Raw genomic sequence first — 22118 nt, 5'->3', positions numbered from 1 at the left:
ACAGTAAGTAGCCTTTCACTGGGTTGCGTTCAGTAGGCATAAAAAAAAACGGATCAAACCCCTAAACTTCTCCTGTAAGAACATTTGAATTTTTTTTTATTGTTTGTACCTAAATATCAAAACCTGGGTGAAAGCTTGAACTGGATTTTAGTGGCCTTATAACTTCCCATAATGCTCCTCTGACTAAGCAAAAACTCTGAACACAAGGGATTAAACTATTATGTTTTAATGAATACATCCAAATAGAAATGCTTCCAAATAAAGTTTCAGCGGCACTACACACAAGGTGTATGGGAGAATGAGTCATCGTTGATGCAGTGACTCACAGGTGGTGTAATCTCATCAGGCAAAAAGCCTTATCCAATGGCATTGGAGGACAAAGTGAAACGCCTCATCAGAGCTCTTCCCCAGAAACTGATGGGCTAACAAAAGAGCACATCTGCTTTTACATGAGATAAAACACCAGTTACATACAACACAAACCATATATTTCTGTGTTGTACACTTATTGTCAAGTCAGGGCCCATGTACAAGAAGACTGTGTTGTGTTGGTGAGGTTAGGGGAAGTCATGTAGTTTTTGGAGTAAATGTGAGTGAGGCTTTTAGGAATGTGAGTGGGCTGGACTATGACCTGGCAACAAAAGCGGTGGCAGCTAAAAATAGGATGGCATTAAAAGCGGCAGTGCCTGAACACAAAGACGAACCCAGGAGGACAGACACTCGTCTGGCTCCCCGTTCTCCCACAGCCTTTGCCTCTTTCCCTCTGTCTTTCATTCAGTCCCTCTCTCTTTTTCTCTCTCCTTTATCATTGGCCAGTTAGGTTTTTACAAAATTAATAAAGCTATCATGTAATTAATATTAAATAGCCCATATGGCCAACAACAAAACCCACTTGATGTGACCAGAGTTTAAGATGAAGACTTGGAATCATTTTATTTTTTGAAATACTAATGACAAAAATCTAAACACTAGTGTGAAGGGTGGAGTCTGGCATACAGTGTACAATGAAGCTGTGAATCTGAACATACACAGAACATAATCTGAACATGTTTAACACTAGGAACAGATGGACAGCGCATTGGACTATGGTCGTTTATACTGTACATGGAGATTAATTATTACAATGAACAGAGTCAACAGGTGAGCCAGAGGTTAAAACTAATGTCAACATTCAAAAACTACAGATACCAGTCAAAAGAAAGGAACTTTTGACGATACAACTTTGACTATACAACAAAGAATATATCACATATGGAAAGTGAAAAATAAAACAGCATTTGTGGTTGGTCCCTTTTTATTTAACAATTTCTCCACAGAGGGTTAGTTTTCAGGTTGTCTTGCGCCAACAATTAAATGCTTAGGGCTCGATTCAATCTGTAGTGCTGAAGATCCTTGCTACAGTGCGATGTAAATGTAACGGCAATGATGTCGCATTCGCAGAGACTGCATTCCTGGTAAATGGTGCATGTGTCGGCTCAATTGGAAATGACCTTGAAATTTCAATCGCGCTATAGCGCTGAACATCCGCGATACGGATTGAATCGAGCCCTTTTGTTGTGCTTTCCTTCAGTTGAACCCTCAAAATCAGGGATCTCCTGCAGGTCCTGGTGGAAGTCTGCCTCAGTCACAATATATACACAGTAAGGACGGAGCCTGACAAGGAAAACTGACAGGGCAGACAAGGGTTGAGTTTGTGTGTTCGTTTTGTATTTGGTCACCACAGGTAGTAATGACAATGGGTAGGTAGGAATCGTTCTTAACACCCATGGTTAGCCTAGTGGAAGGGCAACTCGCCTCCACCAGTATCACTCTGGTCCCCCGGAGGAGCTAAAGCTACATGTCTTCCGTGAGTGCTGTGCTGATCGCAGCTATTAGCCTTAGGCTAACGTTAGCAGCATGGTGAAGGCAGCACAGTACACTCTGAGACTTGGGTCCGGGCAGACATTTTGAAACGTATCCTTTTAGGGTCTGGTAGTGGTTGTGTGTGGGAAGGGGGGGGACAGGGGTCTGGATTATAGCCTCAGCCAGCGAGGCCTTTGGGGGCAAGGGGTAACCACAACGTTAAGGTACAAGGTGCTACTGCTATTACCTGTGTGTGTTCAAACTCTCATACTGTACTTTATTTGGGTGAGATGACTGTCACAGGGCAGAGTTAAAGTCCTAACAGAGTTAGGACTTTACACACCCTACACTTCTGGTTTGAGGAGCAACACAACAAAAGCCCCTTAATGTTCAGGGGCTACATTCGCGCCACATTCAGTCTTAAGGGGTTACGTTTTGTCCTCATAGGTCCCCCTCTGTCTTTACCTGGACCAAATCACACCCCTCGTTATCACACTGGCCCTGGTCCTGAGGGGCGGAGCCGCGGAGTAACATTGGGAGGAGGTCCATCGGAGAGGCCTGATTCTCGTTGACCAGCTGGTTGAACTGCAGGTCGTTATAGTAGCCCAAGTCCTGCCCAGACCCACCCTGGTTGAAGTTAAAGTTCATGTCCATGACGCCTGTGGTGAAGTTGGAGTTGAGCTCCTGGCCAAAGCCAAGGAGGGCAGGGTCACTGAACAGAATTCGAGAGAGCATACTGATGTCGTCTGGGCTCATGTCCTCATTGAAGAAGTTGTCCTCCTGGAGGTCATTGTAGTGGATCTCCCCCATGGTGGAGGCCCCAGTCTGGGCAGGAGGATGCAACTCTTCTGGGACCAGCTGGCTCTCTGCTGGGGGGAAGGTGAACGGCTCGAATGGCTGAGAGGTGGAGGCTCCTGCTGCAGCCACATTTTGAACTGTGGGCGATAGAAAGGACTTACAGTGTATTCGGAAAGTATTCAGACCACTTGACTTTTTCCACATTTTGTTACGTTTACAGTCCTAATCTAAAATGGATGCAATTATATTTTTTCCTCATCAATCTACAGACAATAACCCATAATGTCAAAGCAAAAACCGGTTTTTAGAATCTTTTGAAAATGTATAAAATAATGAAATATTACATAAGCATTCAGACCCTTTACTCAGTACTTTTTTAAAGCACCTTTGGCAGCGATTACATCCTTGAGTCTTCTTAAGTATGACGCTACAAGCTTGGCACACCTGTTTTTGCGGAGTTTCTCCCATTGTTCTCTGCAGATCCTCTCAAGCTCTGTCAGGTTGGATGGGGAGCGTCGCTGCAAAGCTATTATCAGGTCTCTCCAGAGATGTATGATCGGGCTCAAGTCCAGGCTCTGGCTGGGACCCTCAAGGACATTCAGAGAATTGTCCCAAAGTCACTCCTGTGTTGTCTTCAAATCAAATTTTATTTGGCTCTGTGCTTAGAGTTGTTGTCCTGTTGGAAGGTGAACCTTCGCCCCAGTCTGAGGTCCTGAGCACTCTGGAACAGGTTTTCATCAAGGAGCTATCTATACTTTGCTCCGCTCATCTTTCCCTTGATCCTGAATAGTCTCCCAGTCTCTGCCACTGAAAAACATCCCCACAGCATAATGCTGCCACCACCATGCTTCCAGATGTGACACTTGGTATTCAGGCCAAAGGGTTCGATCTTGGTTTCACCAGACCAGAGAATCTTGTTTCTCATGGTCTGAGAGTCCTTCAGGTGGCTTTTGGCAAACTCCAAGCGGGCTGTCATGTGCCTTTTACTGAGGAGTGGCTTCCATCTGGCCACTCTACCAGGCCTGATTGGTGGAGTGCTGCAGAGATGGCTGTCCTTCTGGAAGGTTCTCCCATCTCCACAGAGGAACTCTGGCGCTCCGTCAGAGTGACCATCGGTTTCTTATTCACCTCCCTGACCAAGGCCCTTCTCTCCCGATTGCTCAGTGGCCGTGTGGCCAGCTCCAGGAAGAGTCTTGATATTTGCATATTTCTTCCATTTACGAATGATGGAGGCCATTTTGTTCTTGGGGACTTTCAATGCTGCAGACATTTTTTGGTACCCTTCACCCAGATCGTGTCTCGGAGCTCTATGGACAATTCCTTCGACCTTATGTCATGGTTTTTGCTCTGACATGCACTGTCAACTGTGGGACCTTATATAGACAGGTGTGTGCTTTTCCAAAGCATGTCCAATCAATTGAATTTACCACAGGTAGACTCCAATCAAGTTGTAGAATCATCTCAAAGATGATCAATGGAAACAGGGTGCACCTGAGCTCAATTTCGAGTCTCATAGCAAAGGGTCTTAATACTTATGTAAGTAAATAAGGTATTTCTGTTTTTTATTTGTAATACATTTGCTAAACTTTCTAAAAACCTGTTTTCGCTTTGTCATTATGGGGTATTGTGTGTAAATTGATGAGAAAAACAACAACAATTGAAGGCTGTAATGTAACAAAATGTGGAAAAAGTCAAGGGCTCTGAATACTTCCCGAATGCACTGAATATAAGAACACCTTATTGACACTCAGATGTACAGTCATTTGTTTCAGAGATGGTCCTGTGTAAGCAGCTGTTATTGGTCTCGCTTTCATTTTCTTTTTTTACTTTCTGTCCTGCAATAGGTGCAGAAGTTTAAGCTGGAAAGAGAAAGAGCCCGAGGCCAATCCTCACCTGCCACACAGGACCTCTCTGTGAAGCCGATGTCCGACTTTATCTTCCTCTTCCGCTTCACTTCATATGGATCTGAACACGGCATCAAAACAGAAAAAAAAGATCTTTCATCCCTCTGTTTGAATAGCTCTTATCTCTATAATGTTATATTATTGCACAATACATAACATGTTATATAACACAGCATTATGATATCATATATATATATCATTCATAAGTTGTATCAACCTGTGTTGTCGGGCTGGTAGGTAAACGTGACGGGGTCACTGTCCATGTGGTCCGAGAGACGACGCAGGAGGACATTTACTTCCACTTCCTCCCCCACGTCCTGTTCCTGGTAGGACGGGGTCTTGAACACGATAGCGATCTGCCGGTGGACGTCCGTCTGGGCAAACTCCGCCTTGGCCTCCCAAGACCCCCTCTTGAAGATTATCTCTATGTCGTCTGAGTGGGAAACACACACACACACACACACCAATCAGCTTGTATAGTCCTGCAGGCTGTATGACTTCAACCGTGTATTTCCAGAGAGGTGTCATTACACATCATGTGCCACTTCCATCGAGTTGTTTAAAAACAGGATTTTGCCTTCACCCTTTAATTTGCTAGATATCAGCGCGCTCAACACAGTGTTTCTATGTTACAACTTGGGAGTCTGGCTCGATCTCACCTTTCTGGACTTTATCGCAGAGCATGTAGATCTCAGTCTTGCCGGTGCATGGCCCTTTAACAATGTTCAGACGGTTGATCTTCAACTCAGATGTGGTGGTCGCCTCTGTAAACACACACACACACACACACACACTGAGCACCTGCTAGATGGTTCAGGAAGGAAGTACATTTACATAGCTGTGGTGTGACGGTACTAGTTCGTATCACGTTTGAAGACGATTGTAAAAGCAGTCATGCGCAGGTGTCCGTGTCAGGAGGACGTTTGGGAGGGAGGGGGGGGGGGGGGGGGGGTGATCTTACTCTTGTCATAGACGGGGTTGGACACTATGGGGTTCAGGAAGTCCTTATTTCCATCCTCCCACTCCAGCTCACACTGGAAACACAGCCGCACCACGTTCATGTCCATGTCCTCGATGCTTTTAGAGTGGCCCGCTGTGGGAGGACAGAGGAGAGGATATTACCCTACGGCTAATGAAAATACAACTTTCTTGTACAATGATATTGGGTTTATGTAATTGGGTAAGTTCTGCGTGTGCTTGCGATGTGCTTTGTGTGCGCGTGTCAGGGCTCTGCTCACTTTTAAAAGGGTCGATCTTCTGATTCCGTCTCTTCTCTAGAGAGGCATCCAGCTCCTTCCGCCTGACACACTGGATGCCCAGGTTAGCGAAACTGCATGATGCACACAGAACATGGTCGGTTACCAACCATTAAAAACAGACATGTTTACACTAACCTAGTGCACTTTCCTGGCAAAGCACTCCCAAAGGGGTGAAGAATGAACGAGAAAGAAATAGGATATGGGCCTCTGGTGGACAAAGGGAGAAAATGCACTTGTCAAGAAAAGAGAGCGATGAATAGAGGAGAGAAAGAGAGGGGCACCTGTGACGTCGGTTGCTGTGAGGGTTTAAGCAGATGACACAGATTCCGGTACCGTCAGCACAGTCTTTACCCACAAGGCAGTGGGGGTGTGGGCGGTACGGGTAGTCTTTGGTCACCAGGGAAACAGTGACCATCACTTTTTTTATGTTCTGAATGGGACCCTGGAGCTGAAAGAGGGAGGAGAGGGGAAAGAGGGAGGAGAGGGGAAAGAGTGTGAAGACGAGAAAGAAACGGGGAGAGAAAGCGGGGGAGAGGGACAAAGAAAGAGGGCGGGGGAGAGATATGCATCAATCAAACCGTCTTTCTTCCTCCAACGCAAGTGAGAGCATGATTAAAACTGAATAAATGTGCAGTGATTAACCAAAAACTCTCCCTTTCAACTGTCAAACTTCACACTTGTCTGGTAGTGTTAATCTTAGAGGGATGTGGTCTGAATTGTAGTATGTGGGTGCGAATCAACAGTGTTTAAAGGGGGGGGGTAATCCCCTTAGTTTGAACCACACAAAGATGTGGATTTGTGGGGTACTTTCTATTTCAGTTACATGTAATTCCTCCCCCTTCCCCTCTGCCCCTGCTCCTTACACTAGCAAGGCTCTACATGTTGAGGGCAGCCAAACCAACAAGGGGGGAAACACCTTTATTCTGGGATAGATGGTACATTCCGTTAACCCCCTTCCACTTCCCACACAAACATACAAATCCAGTGCAAGTTAGGGATGACATTGGGAACACAATTTGCAGTAAACAAATATAAGGACTAGGTTCTATATTAATGAGACGTTAAACCAAGTGGTCACAATGAAAGATGTCCCTTATCACAAGAGTAAGGGCATTAACTGCGACTTCGCTAAGTTGTCTTAAATGAAAGTGTTTCCAATCAACTTCAAATAAATACAAACTACAATATGGATCTATTGGGTACCTCTATAGCAGGCAGGGTCTTGGTGGAGTCTCCACTGGAGGCCCCTAGGATGCTCCCGGCCGAGCGGCCCTCACACTCATAACGGAATCTCATGCCTCTCTCTTTGGGCTGCTCCACCACAGCCAGGGTGGGCCTCTCCAGGATCTGCTCCAGCAGATCTGTGTCTGTCTGGGCCTGTCGAGAGGGACTATCTGGCCCCCTGGAAGTCCCTGAACCAGAGGACCCCCGTCCTCGTCCGTTTGAGCCCGAGTGAGAGACCCCACGAGTGGGGTGAGGTGCTGCCATATCTCTGGTGCTAGAGGGGTGCTGGGGCTGAGGGAAGAAGCAGGGTGGCTGCAGAGAGACATCGTTTAAAGTCAGTGGCCATGTTTAAAAATCCATGTAAAGAACACAGCAGACAACAAACAGTTAACTTTGCATCCAAAACATCATCATGACGGTACTGAGAGTGAAATGGTGAGAGCGTTTTCAAAGATAAACAATAACAATGCAGGTTATCTACATACTCCCTCTCAGTACACCACTTTCTATGTCCTCATTTGACACATTCTGTTGCCATGCCCCCCTTTCAACCGTTAAACTAGAGAGCACCCCTTCCGTTTTTGGTTAAACCCTCTATACTTCCGTCTCCCTTCCACCCTCTCAGGCTGCTGAGATGCATGACTGTTCTCCATCCTTCATGCCTCCATCTCTCTAGCTCTGTCCGTCTGCCCATTTCTCCTAGGTTCTCTTACACGTCAAAATGGTATACTTATATACATTTTTTTAAAAATTTTTAAACGGCCTGTGGTCATTACAGACAGACACAATCTCTCTCACACACACTTTGCCCTTCACTCTCCAAGTTCAACCACATACCTTCTAATTGACAGCCCGTTTGAAGAATCCCTAGAGACCAGCAACAGGAAAAACTACTCACCAAAAGCAAACCGGAAACAAAGAAAAAAAGCTGACCGACTTAAGGGATCGCCTTCTCCCTTTGTTATTACAAGCTGCCCTTACAACTCAAGTCTGTCTAAACAAACCGCCAGAAGTTGAGCAAGTATGGGCAAAAAGAGGTGCGTGTGAGATCATTGTGCTCCACCGCAAAGTAGCGTCTACAGGCGGAGTATGTGTGCGAGTGTGTAAGAGTAATAGTGTTGGCATGCCTTAGAGCCTCTACACAAAAGCAACTAGGATCGAGCCGGGAGGCGCATGTTCAGGAAACAGGAAGTTGACATAATCTACAGCAGATGGACCAATTAGAAAAGCAGAAAAGCCTCCGAATGTGAACTTCCACCCTGAAAGGGTTGGGTCCAGGAAGGAAGGGAACTCAAAACGAAAGTAGGAATCAGATGACACTCTTTCTCTCCTTTTTCTGCCACCTCCCCCACGAGATGCCACAACATGCAGAAGACGGGGGTGTGTCAACTCAGCTCACAGTCTCTCTCAAGGCACCGCTTTGACTCACAGACGTACACAGACCACAATTGTCTCACTGTGAGTTCCAGACTATTGGAGAACAGCAACCCAAGGCATGACAACAAGGTAATCAAGGCCGCCTTAGAAGTCAAAGCACTAGTGAATTGAGTCACCATGCTTATCCATGGAAACTGTGAGTAGTTGAGTTTCACTTATCCCTGAGGTGTGTCTGTCGGCCTTGGTTCCTACAACTAGCCCACGAGGAAGCGATAGCACACTTCCCAGATAAGACTAGACCTTAGCTGTTTTCTTGACTTTATATCCCAGCTATTACAACAAACTGAGATACCAAGCCCTGACAGTGTGAACTGATGCGACCACAAAGAGTACCTGAGTGTCTGCAGAAACAAATCAAATCACTAACTAACCACCACACAACAACTACAAGTTTTGAGCTGGTGTGTAGGCCATCTGTGGACCCCAGGAAGAGTAGCTGCTGCTTTTTCGACAGCTAATGGGGAACCTAATGAAATGTCAAATACCAAAAAGTCAACCCCTCCATTTTTCTGTTGAACTCTATGAATCAATGGCCTAACAAAGACTATCTCCCGTGTAGAAATGTATAATTTATTAAATATATTTTTGTATTAGATCCCGAAAGGCCTGGTACTCACCCTGGAGGTCGTGCCCCTTGGCACCAGTACTGGGGGCGTCGAGGAGGGTGTCTGCCTGGGCATGGCCCTGTGGTTCTGGGCCTGGGGGTCAGAGTCTACGGGGGGATAAGGAGGTCTGGGGAGGCAGAAACGAGACTGGGCCTGACAGGGAAACTCTCGGTCTGCAGAGATCACCTCCTGAATGATGTCTAAAAAGAGTAGAGGGAGTGGGATGAGGGAGACTGCAAACACACTGATGGGGGGGCCTGCAAACATTGAGCTGGTGGGTTGGCCATCTGAGTGTGATCCACGTCTGTATGTGTACAGTACCAGCTACATCAAACCATGAGCATGATGCACAGGCCTAGGAGGCCTTTTTTTTTTTAAACAAAATTAAAAACATTAAAAACATTAATAACAAATAGCCTACTCACCCAAGTCATTTGCTGTTGTACAAAGCGGGAGAGAAAAAAAGTGAGTTAACTAATTAATGATTACTTTGTGACAGGCAAGACTATATACATGTATGACAGTGATTGTAATAGTGTAAGTATAACAGGTATGTATTGCAATGTAATAGTATAGGTTTAACAGGTAGCCTAAGACTAGTGTCTAAGACTAACGTCTCTGAAGTGGGTGTTGACCCTTCTACTCAACTGTCAGTCACGCTGGGGAAGACAGAATGACAACACAAACTGTCAAATGAATAGCATGGGCAGTGTGTGCCGTTTGAATAGCATGGGAGTGTGTGCAGTTTGAATAGCAAGGCCGTGTGTGCCGTTTACACTATAGGATCTCTTGTCTAGGCCCCTGCAGTCTGTCCACTCTTTGACACAGACCCGTGACAATGCGTTTACACTACAAGTAGATAAATTATTTATGAAAATTATACTACTGTTCGTGCGAATGTGAATGACTTGGGACAACACACAGACACCGTTGATGCATAACTCAGATTCCGTTTATTTAAAAGAAAAGACACTTACTTGCAGTGCAGTTTTGAACACTCATGTTTCTCATGGCACGTGACGACGTTTGTCCTGGAGCTGAAAACCTTGTTCGAGTATTAAAAAAAAAAACAAGACACGAACACAATTCCGCCCTATTTCCCCTGACCGATCATTTCGTGGCCATGGTAGGCTACTGCAATCAAATATTGTCCTCTCTTCGCTCTTGTACTTCGATATGGTTCAACTGGCCTTTCGTTGTTAAAAAGCATACAAATTCTACATCTCCTGCATGCGATGAGCTAGTGCATATGTTATGGCTAAAATGAGTCGCCTCACAAGCGCCCTGTTCAAGTGTGCGTTTAGTTCCGCACTTGTTGGATGGATTTGACTGGCTGTTCGGTTGGGTGGAAATCCCCTTACATCACTGCTTGGGAAACCCCCAGAGGCAGTGTTGTGCCGGCAGTAGCCATGTAGAAACTTCAGATGACGGCTCATACCATCAACTATATTTTGCAAACTACTGTTTTATAATAGCCGCAAAGTGCAATGACCCGAGTGTGAATATCCTGATATAAAAAAGAAGACCCTTCCTCATGTCCGGTTTTTGCGCACAATGGGATCGATTATTGTACTTAAAAAATATAGCTACTTGCACTAAGTATATTTCAGAAAATAGAATAGTATATTTCATTGTTTAATGCAAAATAGAGTGGGATATTTATAATAGAATGAGGAAGGATACTGGTAGTGCACAAACATGCAATTTCTCATGGTGGTGCATCCCGGTGTGATTCAAACGATATGCCAACTAATCCAATTAATATATCCTTTATGTCAGAGATGAGCAATTTTGACAGTGGTGAGGGCCACAAAAAAAATCCGAACTCATCATGAGGGACCGCAGTTGCTCGCAGGTCTGCATACCCACACCTCCAAACAGCGCCGGCCCTGGCGTTTTGGGGGGCATAAGTGGAAATATGTTCGTGTAAGAGTGACTAACCAAATCAATGGGGGTGTCATGGCAAAAAGTGTCCCTCCAAATCACAATGGGGTTCGATCAACTATTAGCGTTCGTTGCTATATCAACCCAATGCATCGAATTTTGGAGATCATTACCGCGACAATTTCCCCTGTTTTAAACGAGGTTTGTTGAGCTAATATGACGAAAACATTACTTCCAAGTGTTTTTGGGTACCTTGTTAACATTTCAAGAACATGACATCCATGTCTTAAACTTTGCTACGTTTCGGAAATAGAGAAAATGTGTGATCTGTTTGACACATTAATGTTACTTGCCTTACAGATCACAAAGTCAGCTAATTTCCACTTCATTCATATGAAAATGCGTTTGATTCATACACTGGCTTGTCTGGCTGGCATGTTTTTAATTTGACCTGTCGTTCCCTTATCTTCACTGAAATAATATTACTTTCAGTAGTTCTCTTATGATACTTATGATACTCGCATAGCTCATTAGTACACCCTTGTGGTTGAATATATGCATCTATTGTAGGTTCTAGGACACAATAATGAATCATGTTGAACTAACGAATACCGTAAAGGGATACCTTACAATTTACAACAATGAACACCTTGTGCAACAGCTGTGAAAACCAACCTTCGATTCTGGGGGGTGATTCTGCAACTTCGGGCACTTTGGCCCTACAAGATTTCAGAATTGTTTTTTATTGAAACACCATTTTTACCAGTATTATAATTGTGTTTGATTTGTCTAGAAATAATATCTGATAATGGCTGCGATCGTACTATTCAGGAATGTATATATTATATTAAAACAGCTATAAACAAATGTCATTTACATATAAAGAATAAAAACAAATTTCAAAAAATAAATCCCCAAAATTGACCCTGAGGACATAGAAGCTCCGTAGTTGCAGTCACCCAGGTACACTCACATGACAATCATAGACTGAACTACTGAATTATTGTGTGGACTAGAGAGGTGGGTGCTGTGTGGTTCTGCCTGTCTCTCAAGAGGGACTCAAAGAGGGAGACTGCAAAGTCCAGGCACTGCTGTTCTCTTTGTTCTGAGTGATTGCAGTGCTAGTGTTTTTAGTTCATCTGTGTATGTAATCAAACACAAGGCACATGTGAGAACATTTGATGGATTAGTGCAGTGTTATAAATGGGAGATATTTACTTTTCAACAGTTGTTTAATGTATAGCCTACCTCAAGCTCCAACTCAGAGCACAGAATCAGACTGATCAGAACTCACTGGCTCTGGTGGATGGGATACCTCCTGTGTGTCTCAGACAGTTGATGGTCCTAAATTAATTTGGAGAGGTAAATTGAAGAGGTACACTTGTTATAAGCTAAGCATAACTACAATTTCTTGCTTTCTCATGTCACCCAAAGCTTATTATCACGTTTCAGGTAAAAACCCAGATGCAGACAATGTCGAATTAACAACAGTTTATTTATCCAACAGGGGCAGGCAAAAGACAGGTCAAGGGCAGGCAGGAGTCAGTAATCCAGATAGGTGGGGAAAAGGTATAAGGCCCAGGGCAGGCAGAAAAGGTAAAAACCGGGAAAACTAGAAAAAAGGAACAGCCGAGAGACAGGAACAGAGGGAAACCGCTGGTAGGCTTGACCAAACAAAACGAACTGGCAACAGACAAACAGAGAACACAGGTATAAATACACAGGGGATAATGGGGAAGATGGGCGACACCTGGAGGGGGGTGGAGACAATCACAAAACAGGTGAAACAACACACACTCCTAAAAATCTTTTTAGATTAAAAGACTATAAGAGCACAATATAGAATTTAGGAACAGCATTAGCTAGGCCAACCAAATTTGTATTTATTGATTGACTTCGCTAGATAGAGGTGCACACACAACCCCAGACTTGACACAGGATACTTAACACAGGACAAGTAAAATTATACAATCTCAGCCTTTGCCACTCATGCTGTACAAATGTAACAACTTTCCATCTTGGTAAAGTTCCCGTTGTTGGATGTCCATTGTCTCTTGTAGGAACTCCTCTGCCTGCAACAGCAATTAGATTGCTGGCCAACTCTTTATCAATCAAATGACCGCTTGCCCACCGAAGGCTCCGCAACATGGTCTAACAATGACAACCGTGCGATAATTTCAACTACATCGCTAGCTGGCTAACGTTACTACGTTTTATTGATTCCATAACTAGATTATAGACGAGTGACGTTAGCTAGCTATCTTGAGTTCAGTTTACTGTCAATGGCAGATCTAGCTAGCTAACGCCGTTGGTAGCGTTACATTATCTAACCGTGACCAACCCCTTTCGGTACACATTTGCGTAACCACTACATTCAAACGAGGTTGCAATGAAAACGTCTGTGTTGACAAAATCTAGAGTGTGAACGACATTTCTAATCAAGCGTTGATAGACATGGTAATGGCTCAATAGTATTGGAGAAAGTTGCAAAAACTGACCCCCCCCGTACGTTAAATTGTGATGCGTCATGACGTAACGTACATAAAGCAACTCATTCTGTGTCTTTACAGCCTCTCTCCACCAGGTGTAGCGCTTCTCTCACCGTTTAAAAACAACACAGGGACAATGGGGAATGGGGTAATGGGGATATCAAGTCCTTTTTCGTTTTCGTCATCACTACAAGTCATCATGATTTGAAAAAGCCGCTGTTTACTTCTGAAGATAACTTTAGCGGCGCCCTAAAATTCCCGATTCAAATTCGACACAAACCTTCCAATAGGTATAGGTAATGACACATTATAGAAACTCTTTATAGTGTTTTATTTACATTTTAGAGGTGAAGGTCGTCATTGATTTTGTTGGAAAGGGGAGAAAGTGTGCTTTACAATGGTATTGATATTACAGTTGATCTGGAAGTACTACGTTTTTGGGGGCGCTAAAATAAGGTCAATTGTACTGACCAGCGATGTAGATTCCAAGAACACAGGATGAGATGTTACTATCCTTTGTGCAAGCACTTCCAATAGTTAATGAACAGTGAGCCTGGTGAAATTCGGGGAGCGCATCGTCAGCAGTGTACCTTTGGTTCCTAGGGTGTTTCGGCCTACACTATTCACACTATCAAATCTATCAAATCAAACTATTCACCCTCCCCAAAGGCGGCCAGCGACAGGCTGATCAATCCTACGCTTGCGTCCCATTCCTAATTAGTCATAGGAGTTGCCTTGTTGTTGATAGCCAACAATCCCATGGGACTATGCATGACAGGGGCGTCCTCCCTGAGTCAAGCATTGTTCACCGCATACTTCCTGGCCCTCTCACTTCGGGGCCCAGCTGGGGTCTTTCCTCTTCATCTAGAGCCACTGACTGCTGCCTTCTGCCGCCTCCGACACAGCTTTGATTGCCGAACGCTGGCTCTGGCCCTTAATTCCCAGGTCTCTAAGCAGTCTGGTTGTAGATGTTGCCACAAAACCTCTGCAAATACAAATAGCTACTTGTTTTTGCTTCTCAACACCGACGTTAGATAGCTAGCTAACATTAAGTCAACGTTAACGTTACTATGGATGGTTGAAGTCCATCTCTTCTGTCCGTGAGCAGCAGCCTGGTGCAATCAGAGATGGTAGATTTACAATTTTCGATTAATTGAGCTGCCATTGTTAACTAGCTAGCTAATTTGACCTCAGAAGAACAGAAAGTTGAGTGAACGTCTTTCATCGGTACCTGAGAATTGGGCGCAGTCCAAACGAACTTTATGCAAATTAAAATCTATGACTCATAGCATACGTATAGGTGAATCGTTGTGACATGATATACGAGTGAGAGTGTAATCAATGTGTAATAACTACGTTAAAAAAAATAACTATAGCTACTGAAACAGATTATGTCGTTTTACTGTGTTTTTGAGGAAGAACATTGTTTGCATCCATGAACTAGCTAGCTTTTTTACGACCAGCACTGTCCGGAGTAGTGATGGGCATTCCGGCTCTTTTCAGTGAGCCGGCTCGTTCGGTTCAACTCACCAGCTCTTTTGGCTCTCAAACGGCTCTTTAAAAAAAAACATGTTTTGTATTTTTTCAAGTCAAACAGTTTGCGATAGTTTTTGCTATGATTGGTGTTAAAACAATTCTAATTAAATTATTAAATTAAATCATACTCTACCTTAATCACAATGCATTTAAAAATGCATTGTTTTGTTATGAAAAAGAATGCTATTAAACATTTCCATTTAAAGTATAACTTTTTAATGTATATAAACAAAGTGCATATCAATCTGACCTTACAAAACGAATACGATCTGAACAGCATAATATAATATTAGACCATATCAAAGAAAAATAAATAACAGTTTGCAAAACTGCAGCATCCCACAAATTGAAATAAATGTTAGAAAGAAGGGTGCTATTACACATGTGCATTTAAAGTATAACTTTTTAAATATATATAAACAAAGGTCATATAAATGTAACAATTCAAAACGAATACAATCTGAACAACATAATAATAGAATATTGCACCATATCAAAGAAAAATAAGTAACAATGTGCAAAACTGCAGCATCCCACTTAAAACATTAAACTGGTCCCTCTTTCTCTTGCTTCTTTATTGCCATGTTATATCCAGCAGCACACAGCAATGATGACCATATTTTGCTTTTATGAGAGGTTTGCATTCAGAAATACAAGCTGAATGCAAAGGGGGCTGATGGGGCTGATGCAGTTTCTTCTCAGTAATTATTTGTCCCGTTTTCGAGAAGACCCTCTCAGAGGGAACGGATGTGGCCACTATGCAGAGTCTCCCTGTCGTGACTTTAGTAGGCCATGGGTAGACAGAGGCCTTGTTCTTACACCAGCTCAGAGGATCTGCAGATCTTTGGAGGAGGGGCTCCTCCAAATAGGATCAGACCTCCATTATGGCATCTGCTGAGGGATTCCTTTGTGCTGCATCCCCAGTTGCGCTCTCGTCAAACAGCATCCAAACAGCAGACGTTTGTGGCACTACTGCTGGTTCTTCTGCTCCATCTGATCCCTCTTCTTCCTGTTGCCCTGGTGCCTGAGCCAGCTGACTGCTGGGGATGTCCCTCCCTGCTGCTGAGGTTATTCTTTGAAGAGCCTCATCAATCGCTGTGGCATCACTGAAGGCTAACTTCTTAAACCTGGGGTCAAGTGCAGCGGTTTCTGATAGCATGTGATTATATTCCATTCTGTGGAACTTTCTGTCCATTGATGAACATAGGGTGTCCATCAACTCTGTCACATGTCCTGTGGTTACATTTGCTTCTCTCTGGCGGCTGGCTGTGATTTGCTGCAGACCTTTACACAGGAGTATCATTTTTTAGGCTGTCACATAGCTGAAAAGAGAGAACAGTACCTTATTAGTTCAGGTTCATGTTTTGTCCACAGATACTACATTCTCATATACATATATAATAATGGATTAAATAATGATGTAGTAATAACTGCTTACTGTATCTCTCTCCACTGATCTCCATAGTGACCTGCTCAAAGGGTTCCAGGACTCCTCCACCACCTCTCATTACTCTTGGGTCAGAGCATCAACAGGTGCATTGACAATGGCCAGGGTAGAGATGATGGCATCTTTTGACTCAAGAAACTGCTTCAGCATATAAAATGCTGAATTCCACCTTGTAGTGCAGTCTTGTTTAGGCCTCAGCTCAGGCATTCCCATCTGGTGTTGTGTAGACTTTAGTTTTTCAGCACCTACTGTGCTCCTGTGGAAGTATTCCACAGCTGCTTTCACTTTGTCCACAGTGGGCTTCATCACCGTCAGAGCATCTCTTACGATCAGGTTGATTGTGTGGGCAAGACATGGATGATGTGTCCAGTTGAACATTTTCATGGCTTTGGTTATGTTAGCTGCATTGTCACTAACACAACAGACCACTTTTCCATCTACTTGCCATTCTCTGGCCACTCTCAACAGTTCCTCTGCCAATTTCTCTGAGGTGTGTCTGTCGCTGAACTCAAAGCAGTCCAGAAGAGAGCTAGACATCGAAAAATCTTCAATGAAGTGACAGGTAACCGACATGTAAGAAGTGGGTACCCTTGCTGTCCAGCAGTCAGTGGTAAGGCAAACTGCAGTAGGTTTTTGGACCTCTTCCCATACTGAAGCATGTGTGCTCTCGTACTGTTGTGGAATAAGTGATTTTTGAAAGGGTTTTCCTGCTCTGAATTGTGTACATTGGATTTCGACTATTGCTATAATTTCTAAAACCTCTGTCCTCCACGATCAAAAATGGCTGGAAATTGGTGGCAATCATTTTAGCCTGTTCTTAAATGCAAGTAAAACTAAATGCATGCTCTTCAACCGATCGCTGCCCGCTTGTCCAGCATCTGTCACGGTCGTTCTCCTCTTCATCTGAAGAGGAGAGGCGAAAAGGATCTGAGGACCAATACGCAGCGTGGTAAGTGTCCATGGTCAAACTTTAATAAAGGAAGTAGTGAACACTGAAAACTATACAAAACCAGTAAACAAAATAACAGCCGTGAAGCTAATTATATGGACTGTGCTGAAACAAGCCATCAACATAGACAATCACCCACAAACAAACAGTGCAACCCAGGCTACCTAAGTATGATTCTCAATCAGAGACAACTAATGACACCTGCCTCTGATTGAGAACCATACTAGGCCGAAAACATAGAAATGCCCCAAAACATAGAAAAACAAACATAGACTGCCCACCCAACTCACGCCCTGACCATACTAAATAAATACAAAACAACGGAAATAAAGGTCAGAACGTGACAGTACCCCCCCCCCCCCCCCCAAAGGTGCGGACTCCGGCCGCAAAACCTTGACCTATAGGGGAGGGTCTGGGTGGGCGTCTGTCCGCGGTGGCGGCTCTGGCGCGGGACGCGGACCCCACTTCACCATTGTCTTAGTCCGCCTTATTGTCCGCCTCCGTGGCTTTCTCACCATGGCCACCCTTCTCAATGACCCCACTGGACAGAGGGGCAGCTCGGGACAGAGGTGGGGCAGCTGCTCGGGACAGAGGTGGGGCAGCTGCTCGGGACAGAGGTGGGGCAGCTGCTCGGGACAGAGGTGGGGCAGCTGCTCGGGACAGAGGTGGGGCAGCTGCTCGGGACAGAGGGGCAGCTGCTCGGGACAGAGGGGCAGCTGCTCGGGACAGAGGGGCTCCGGCCGGCAGCGGCGCCGGACAGGCGGGAGGCTCCGGACAGGCGGGAGGCTCCGGACAGGCGGGAGGCTCCGGACAGGCGGGAGGCTCCGGACAGGCGGGAGGCTCCGGACAGGCGGCGCCGGACAGGCGGGAGGCAGCGGCGCCGGACAGGCGGGAGGCTCCGGCAGCGGCGCCGGACAGGCGGGAGGCTCCGGCAGCGGCGCCGGACAGGCGGGAGGCTCCGGCAGCGGCGCCGGACCACCTGCAGGGAGGAGACAGAGAGACAGCCTGGTGCATGGGGCTGCCACAGGAACCACCAGGCTGGGGAGCCCTTCAGGAGGCTTGGGGTTAGGAGGAGGCACCTGAAGGACCGGGCTGTGGGGGAGCACTGGAGCTCTGGTGCGCAACCTTGGCACCACTTCCCCAGGCTGGATAACCACTCTAGCCCGGACCCTCCAGAGTGCAGGCACAGGTTGAACCGGGCTGTGGGTAAGCACGGGAGATCTAGTGCTTACTACACGCACCTCTCCCTTAGGCTCCACTCCCACATTCGCCCGGCACGAGCGGAGCGCAGGCAGAGGACGCACTGCACCCTCCCAGCGCCCCGGAGACACAGCACGCAGAGCCGGCGCAGGATACCCTGGACCAAAACTGCGTACCGGCGACCAGACCCGCTGAGCAGGCACCATACGCCCTGGCTCGATGCCTGCACTCGCATGACACTCTCGGGGGGCTGTCCTATAGCGCACCGGGCTATGGACACGTACTGGCGACACCGTGCGCTTAACCGCATAACACGGTGCCTGCCCAGTATCACGCTGCTTATAATAAGCACGAGGACTGAGCGCAGGTCTGCTACCTGGCTTAGCTCCACCCCTCGTGTGCCCCCCCCCCCAAAACATTTGGGGCTGTCTCTCGTACCTGTCGCACTGCCCTGCTGCCTTCGCCAACCTCATTCTCCTGTAACCTTCCTTGCACTGCTCCATCGAATCCCAGGCGGGCTCCGGCACTCTCCCTGGGTCGATGGCCCATCTGTCTACCTCCTCCCAAGTTGTGTAGTCCTGTGAAGCCGGCCGCTGTTGTTGTTGTTGCTGCTGCTGCTGTCGTCGCTGTTTTCTACCACGCCGCTTGGTCCTTGGTTGGTGGGTGATTCTGTCACGGTCGTTCTCCTCTTCATCTGAAGAGGAGAGGCGAAAAGGATCTGAGGACCAATACGCGGCGTGGTAAGTGTCCATGGTCAAACTTTAATAAAGAAAGTAGTGAACACTGAAAACTATACAAAACCAATAAACAAAATAACAACCGTGAAGCTAATCATATGGACTGTGCTGAAACAAGCCATCAACATAGACAATCACCCACAAACAAACAGTGCAACCCAGGCTACCTAAGTATGATTCTCAATCAGAGACAACTAATGACACCTGCCTCTGATTGAGAACCATACTAGGCCGAAAACATAGAAATGCCCCAAAACATAGAAAAACAAACATAGACTGCCCACCCAACTCACGCCCTGACCATACTAAATAAATACAAAACAACGGAAATAAAGGTCAGAACGTGACAGCATCACTACTCTGGACGGTTCTGACTTAGGTATATGTATTTGTCCACATATTCTATGTGTCTGGTTAGAATGTAAACTCTCCTTTCAAACTCACATTAAGCATCTCCAATCCAAAATTAAATCTAGAATCTTTAAATCTAGAATATACAGATTTGGTAAAAGATCAAGTCCATATTACAGCAGGAACAGCTCAAATAAGCAAAGAGAAACAACAGTCCATCATTGCTTTAAGACATGAAGGTCAGTCAAATCGGACAATTTCAAGAACTTTCAAAGTTTCTTCAAGTGCAGTCGCAAAAACCATCAAGCGCTATGATGAAACTGGCTCTCATTAGGACCGCTACAGGAAAGGAAAGCCCAGAGTTATCTCTGCTGCAGAGGAAAAGTTCATTAGATTTAATTGCACCTCAGATTGCAGCCCAAATAAATGCTTCACAGAGTTCAAGTAACAGATACATCTCAACATCAACTGTTCAGAGGAGACTGCATGAATCAGGCCTTCGTGGTTGAATTGCTGCAAAGAAACCACTACTAAAGGACACCAATAATAAGAAGAATCTTGCTTGGGCCAAGAAACACGAGCAATGGACATTAGACCGGTGGGAATCTGTCCTTTGGTCTGATGAGTCCAAATTTGAGATTTGTAGGTCCAACCGCCGTGTCTTTGTGAGACGCAGAGTACAGTGCCTTGCGAAAGTATTCGGCCCCCTTGAACTTTGCGACCTTTTGCCACATTTCAGTCTTCAAACATAAAGATATAAAACTGTATTTTTTTGTGAAGAATCAACAACAAGTGGGACACAATCATGAAGTGGAACGACATTTATTGGATATTTCAAACTTTTTTAACAAATCAAAAACTGAAAAATTGGGCGTGCAAAATTATTCAGCCCCTTTACTTTCAGTGCAGCAAACTCTCTCCAGAAGTTCAGTGAGGATCTCTGAATGATCCAATGTTGACCTAAATGACTAATGATGATAAATACAATCCACCTGTGTGTAATCAAGTCTCCGTATAAATGCACCTGCACTGTGATAGTCTCAGAGGTCCGTTAAAAGCGCAGAGAGCATCATGAAGAACAAGGAACACACCAGGCAGGTCCGAGATACTGTTGTGAAGAAGTTTAAAGCCGGATTTGGATACAAAAAGATTTCCCAAGCTTTAAATATCCCAAGGAGCACTGTGCAAGCGATAATATTGAAATGGAAGGAGTATCAGACCACTGCAAATCTACCAAGACCTGGCCGTCCCTCTAAACTTTCAGCTCATACAAGGAGAAGACTGATCAGAGATGCAGCCAAGAGGCCCATGATCACTCTGGATGAACTGCAGAGATCTACAGCTGAGGTGGGAGACTCTGTCCATAGGACAACAATCAGTCGTATATTGCACAAATCTGGCCTTTATGGAAGAGTGGCAAGAAGAAAGCCATTTCTTAAAGATATCCATAAAAAGTGTAGTTTAAAGTTTGCCACAAGCCACCTGGGAGACACACCAAACATGTGGAAGAAGGTGCTCTGGTCAGATGAAAACAAAATTGAACTTTTTGGCAACAATGCAAAACGTTATGTTTGGCGTAAAAGCAACACAGCTGAACACACCATCCCCACTGTCAAACATGGTGGTGGCAGCATCATGGTTTGGGCCTGCTTTTCTTCAGCAGGGACAGGGAAGATGGTTAAAATTGATGGGAAGATGGATGGAGCCAAATACAGGACCATTCTGGAAGAAAACCTGAGTCTGCAAAAGACCTGAGACTGGGACGGAGATTTGTCTTCCAACAAGACAATGATCCAAAACATAAAGCAAAATCTACAATGGAATGGTTCAAAAATAAACATATCCAGGTGTTAGAATGGCCAAGTCAAAGTCCAGACCTGAATCCAATCGAGAATCTGTGGAAAGAACTGAAAACTGCTGTTCACAAATGCTCTCCATCCAACCTCACTGAGCTCGAGCTGTTTTGCAAGGAGGAATGGGAAAAAATGTCAGTCTCTCGATGTGCAAAACTGATAGAGACATACCCCAAGCGACTTACAGCTGTAATCGCAGCAAAAGGTGGCGCTACAAAGTATTAACTTAAGGGGGCTGAATAATTTTTCACGCCCAATTTTTCAGTTTTTGATTTGTTAAAAAAGTTTGAAATATCCAATAAATGTCGTTCCATTTCATGATTGTGTCCCACTTGTTGTTGATTCTTCACAAAAAAATACAGTTTTATATCTTTATGTTTGAAGCCTGAAATGTGGCAAAAGGTCGCAAAGTTCAAGGGGGCCGAATACTTTCGCAAGGCACTATATATATATATATATATATATATATATATAGCATTCTGTTGGTGGCAATAACTTTATATAATAATTTCAAGTGTTGTATAATAATTTAAAGTGTTGAATCAAGTGTAGTTTTTTTGTACCAGTTCATTAACCATATGCCATGGAATTGGTACATCGAAA

General features: G+C 44.9%; 2 protein-coding genes across 6 annotated transcripts in view; one reads left to right on the top strand and one right to left on the bottom strand.

Annotated features, from left to right (window-relative positions):
* Nucleotides 1-907: 907 nt before the first annotated feature.
* On the bottom strand, nt 908-10404 carry LOC110503511 (transcription factor RelB). 5 transcript variants are annotated; one of them, XM_021581853.3, is made up of 11 exons: nt 10047-10390; nt 9495-9506; nt 9082-9269; nt 7007-7339; nt 6085-6251; nt 5783-5874; nt 5506-5637; nt 5204-5308; nt 4762-4977; nt 4534-4605; nt 908-2777 (listed from the first exon to the last, which is right to left on the bottom strand). In XM_021581853.3, the coding sequence occupies exons 1-11, from the start codon at nt 10078-10080 to the stop codon at nt 2284-2286; spliced, it is 1845 nt and encodes a 614-aa protein (XP_021437528.1). In that variant the 5' UTR covers nt 10081-10390; the 3' UTR covers nt 908-2283. The 5 variants fall into 5 exon arrangements, with proteins under 5 accessions (XP_021437528.1, XP_090074247.1, XP_090074246.1 ...); XM_090218121.1 differs by lacking the exon at nt 9495-9506 and having other exon boundaries at nt 10047-10404; XM_090218120.1 differs by lacking the exons at nt 9495-9506; nt 10047-10390 and having other exon boundaries at nt 9082-9465.
* LOC149972337 (uncharacterized) overlaps nt 8313-22118 on the top strand; it is a 25815-nt gene continuing 12009 nt past the window's right edge. Inside the window, exon 1 of the mRNA XM_090218131.1 lies at nt 8313-8533. Coding sequence (XP_090074257.1) covers nt 8523-8533 — 11 coding nt within the window. The 5' untranslated portion in view covers nt 8313-8522. The remainder of the gene's footprint in view (nt 8534-22118) is intronic.

Source organism: Oncorhynchus mykiss, chromosome 24, assembly GCF_057628025.1.
Source record: "Oncorhynchus mykiss isolate SJ-2025 chromosome 24, ASM5762802v1, whole genome shotgun sequence".
Classification (NCBI taxonomy): Eukaryota; Metazoa; Chordata; class Actinopteri; order Salmoniformes; family Salmonidae; genus Oncorhynchus; species Oncorhynchus mykiss.
This window is presented reverse-complemented; position numbering and strand designations above follow the sequence as displayed.

What these genes read in the sequence shown, in the direction of transcription:
- LOC110503511 (XM_090218120.1), bottom strand. Translation starts at nt 9,336, where the DNA reads ATGTTTGCAGGCCCCCCCATCAGTGTGTTTGCAGTCTCCCTCATCCCA. An exon ending in GAAGATCGACCCTTTTAAAA is followed by an intron (nt 5,638 to 5,782) that starts GTGAGCAGAGCC and finishes GTCCTCCCACAG; the next exon opens with CGGGCCACTCTAAAAGCATC. An exon ending in CTACCAGCCCGACAACACAG is followed by an intron (nt 4,606 to 4,761) that starts GTTGATACAACT and finishes TGCCGTGTTCAG; the next exon opens with ATCCATATGAAGTGAAGCGG.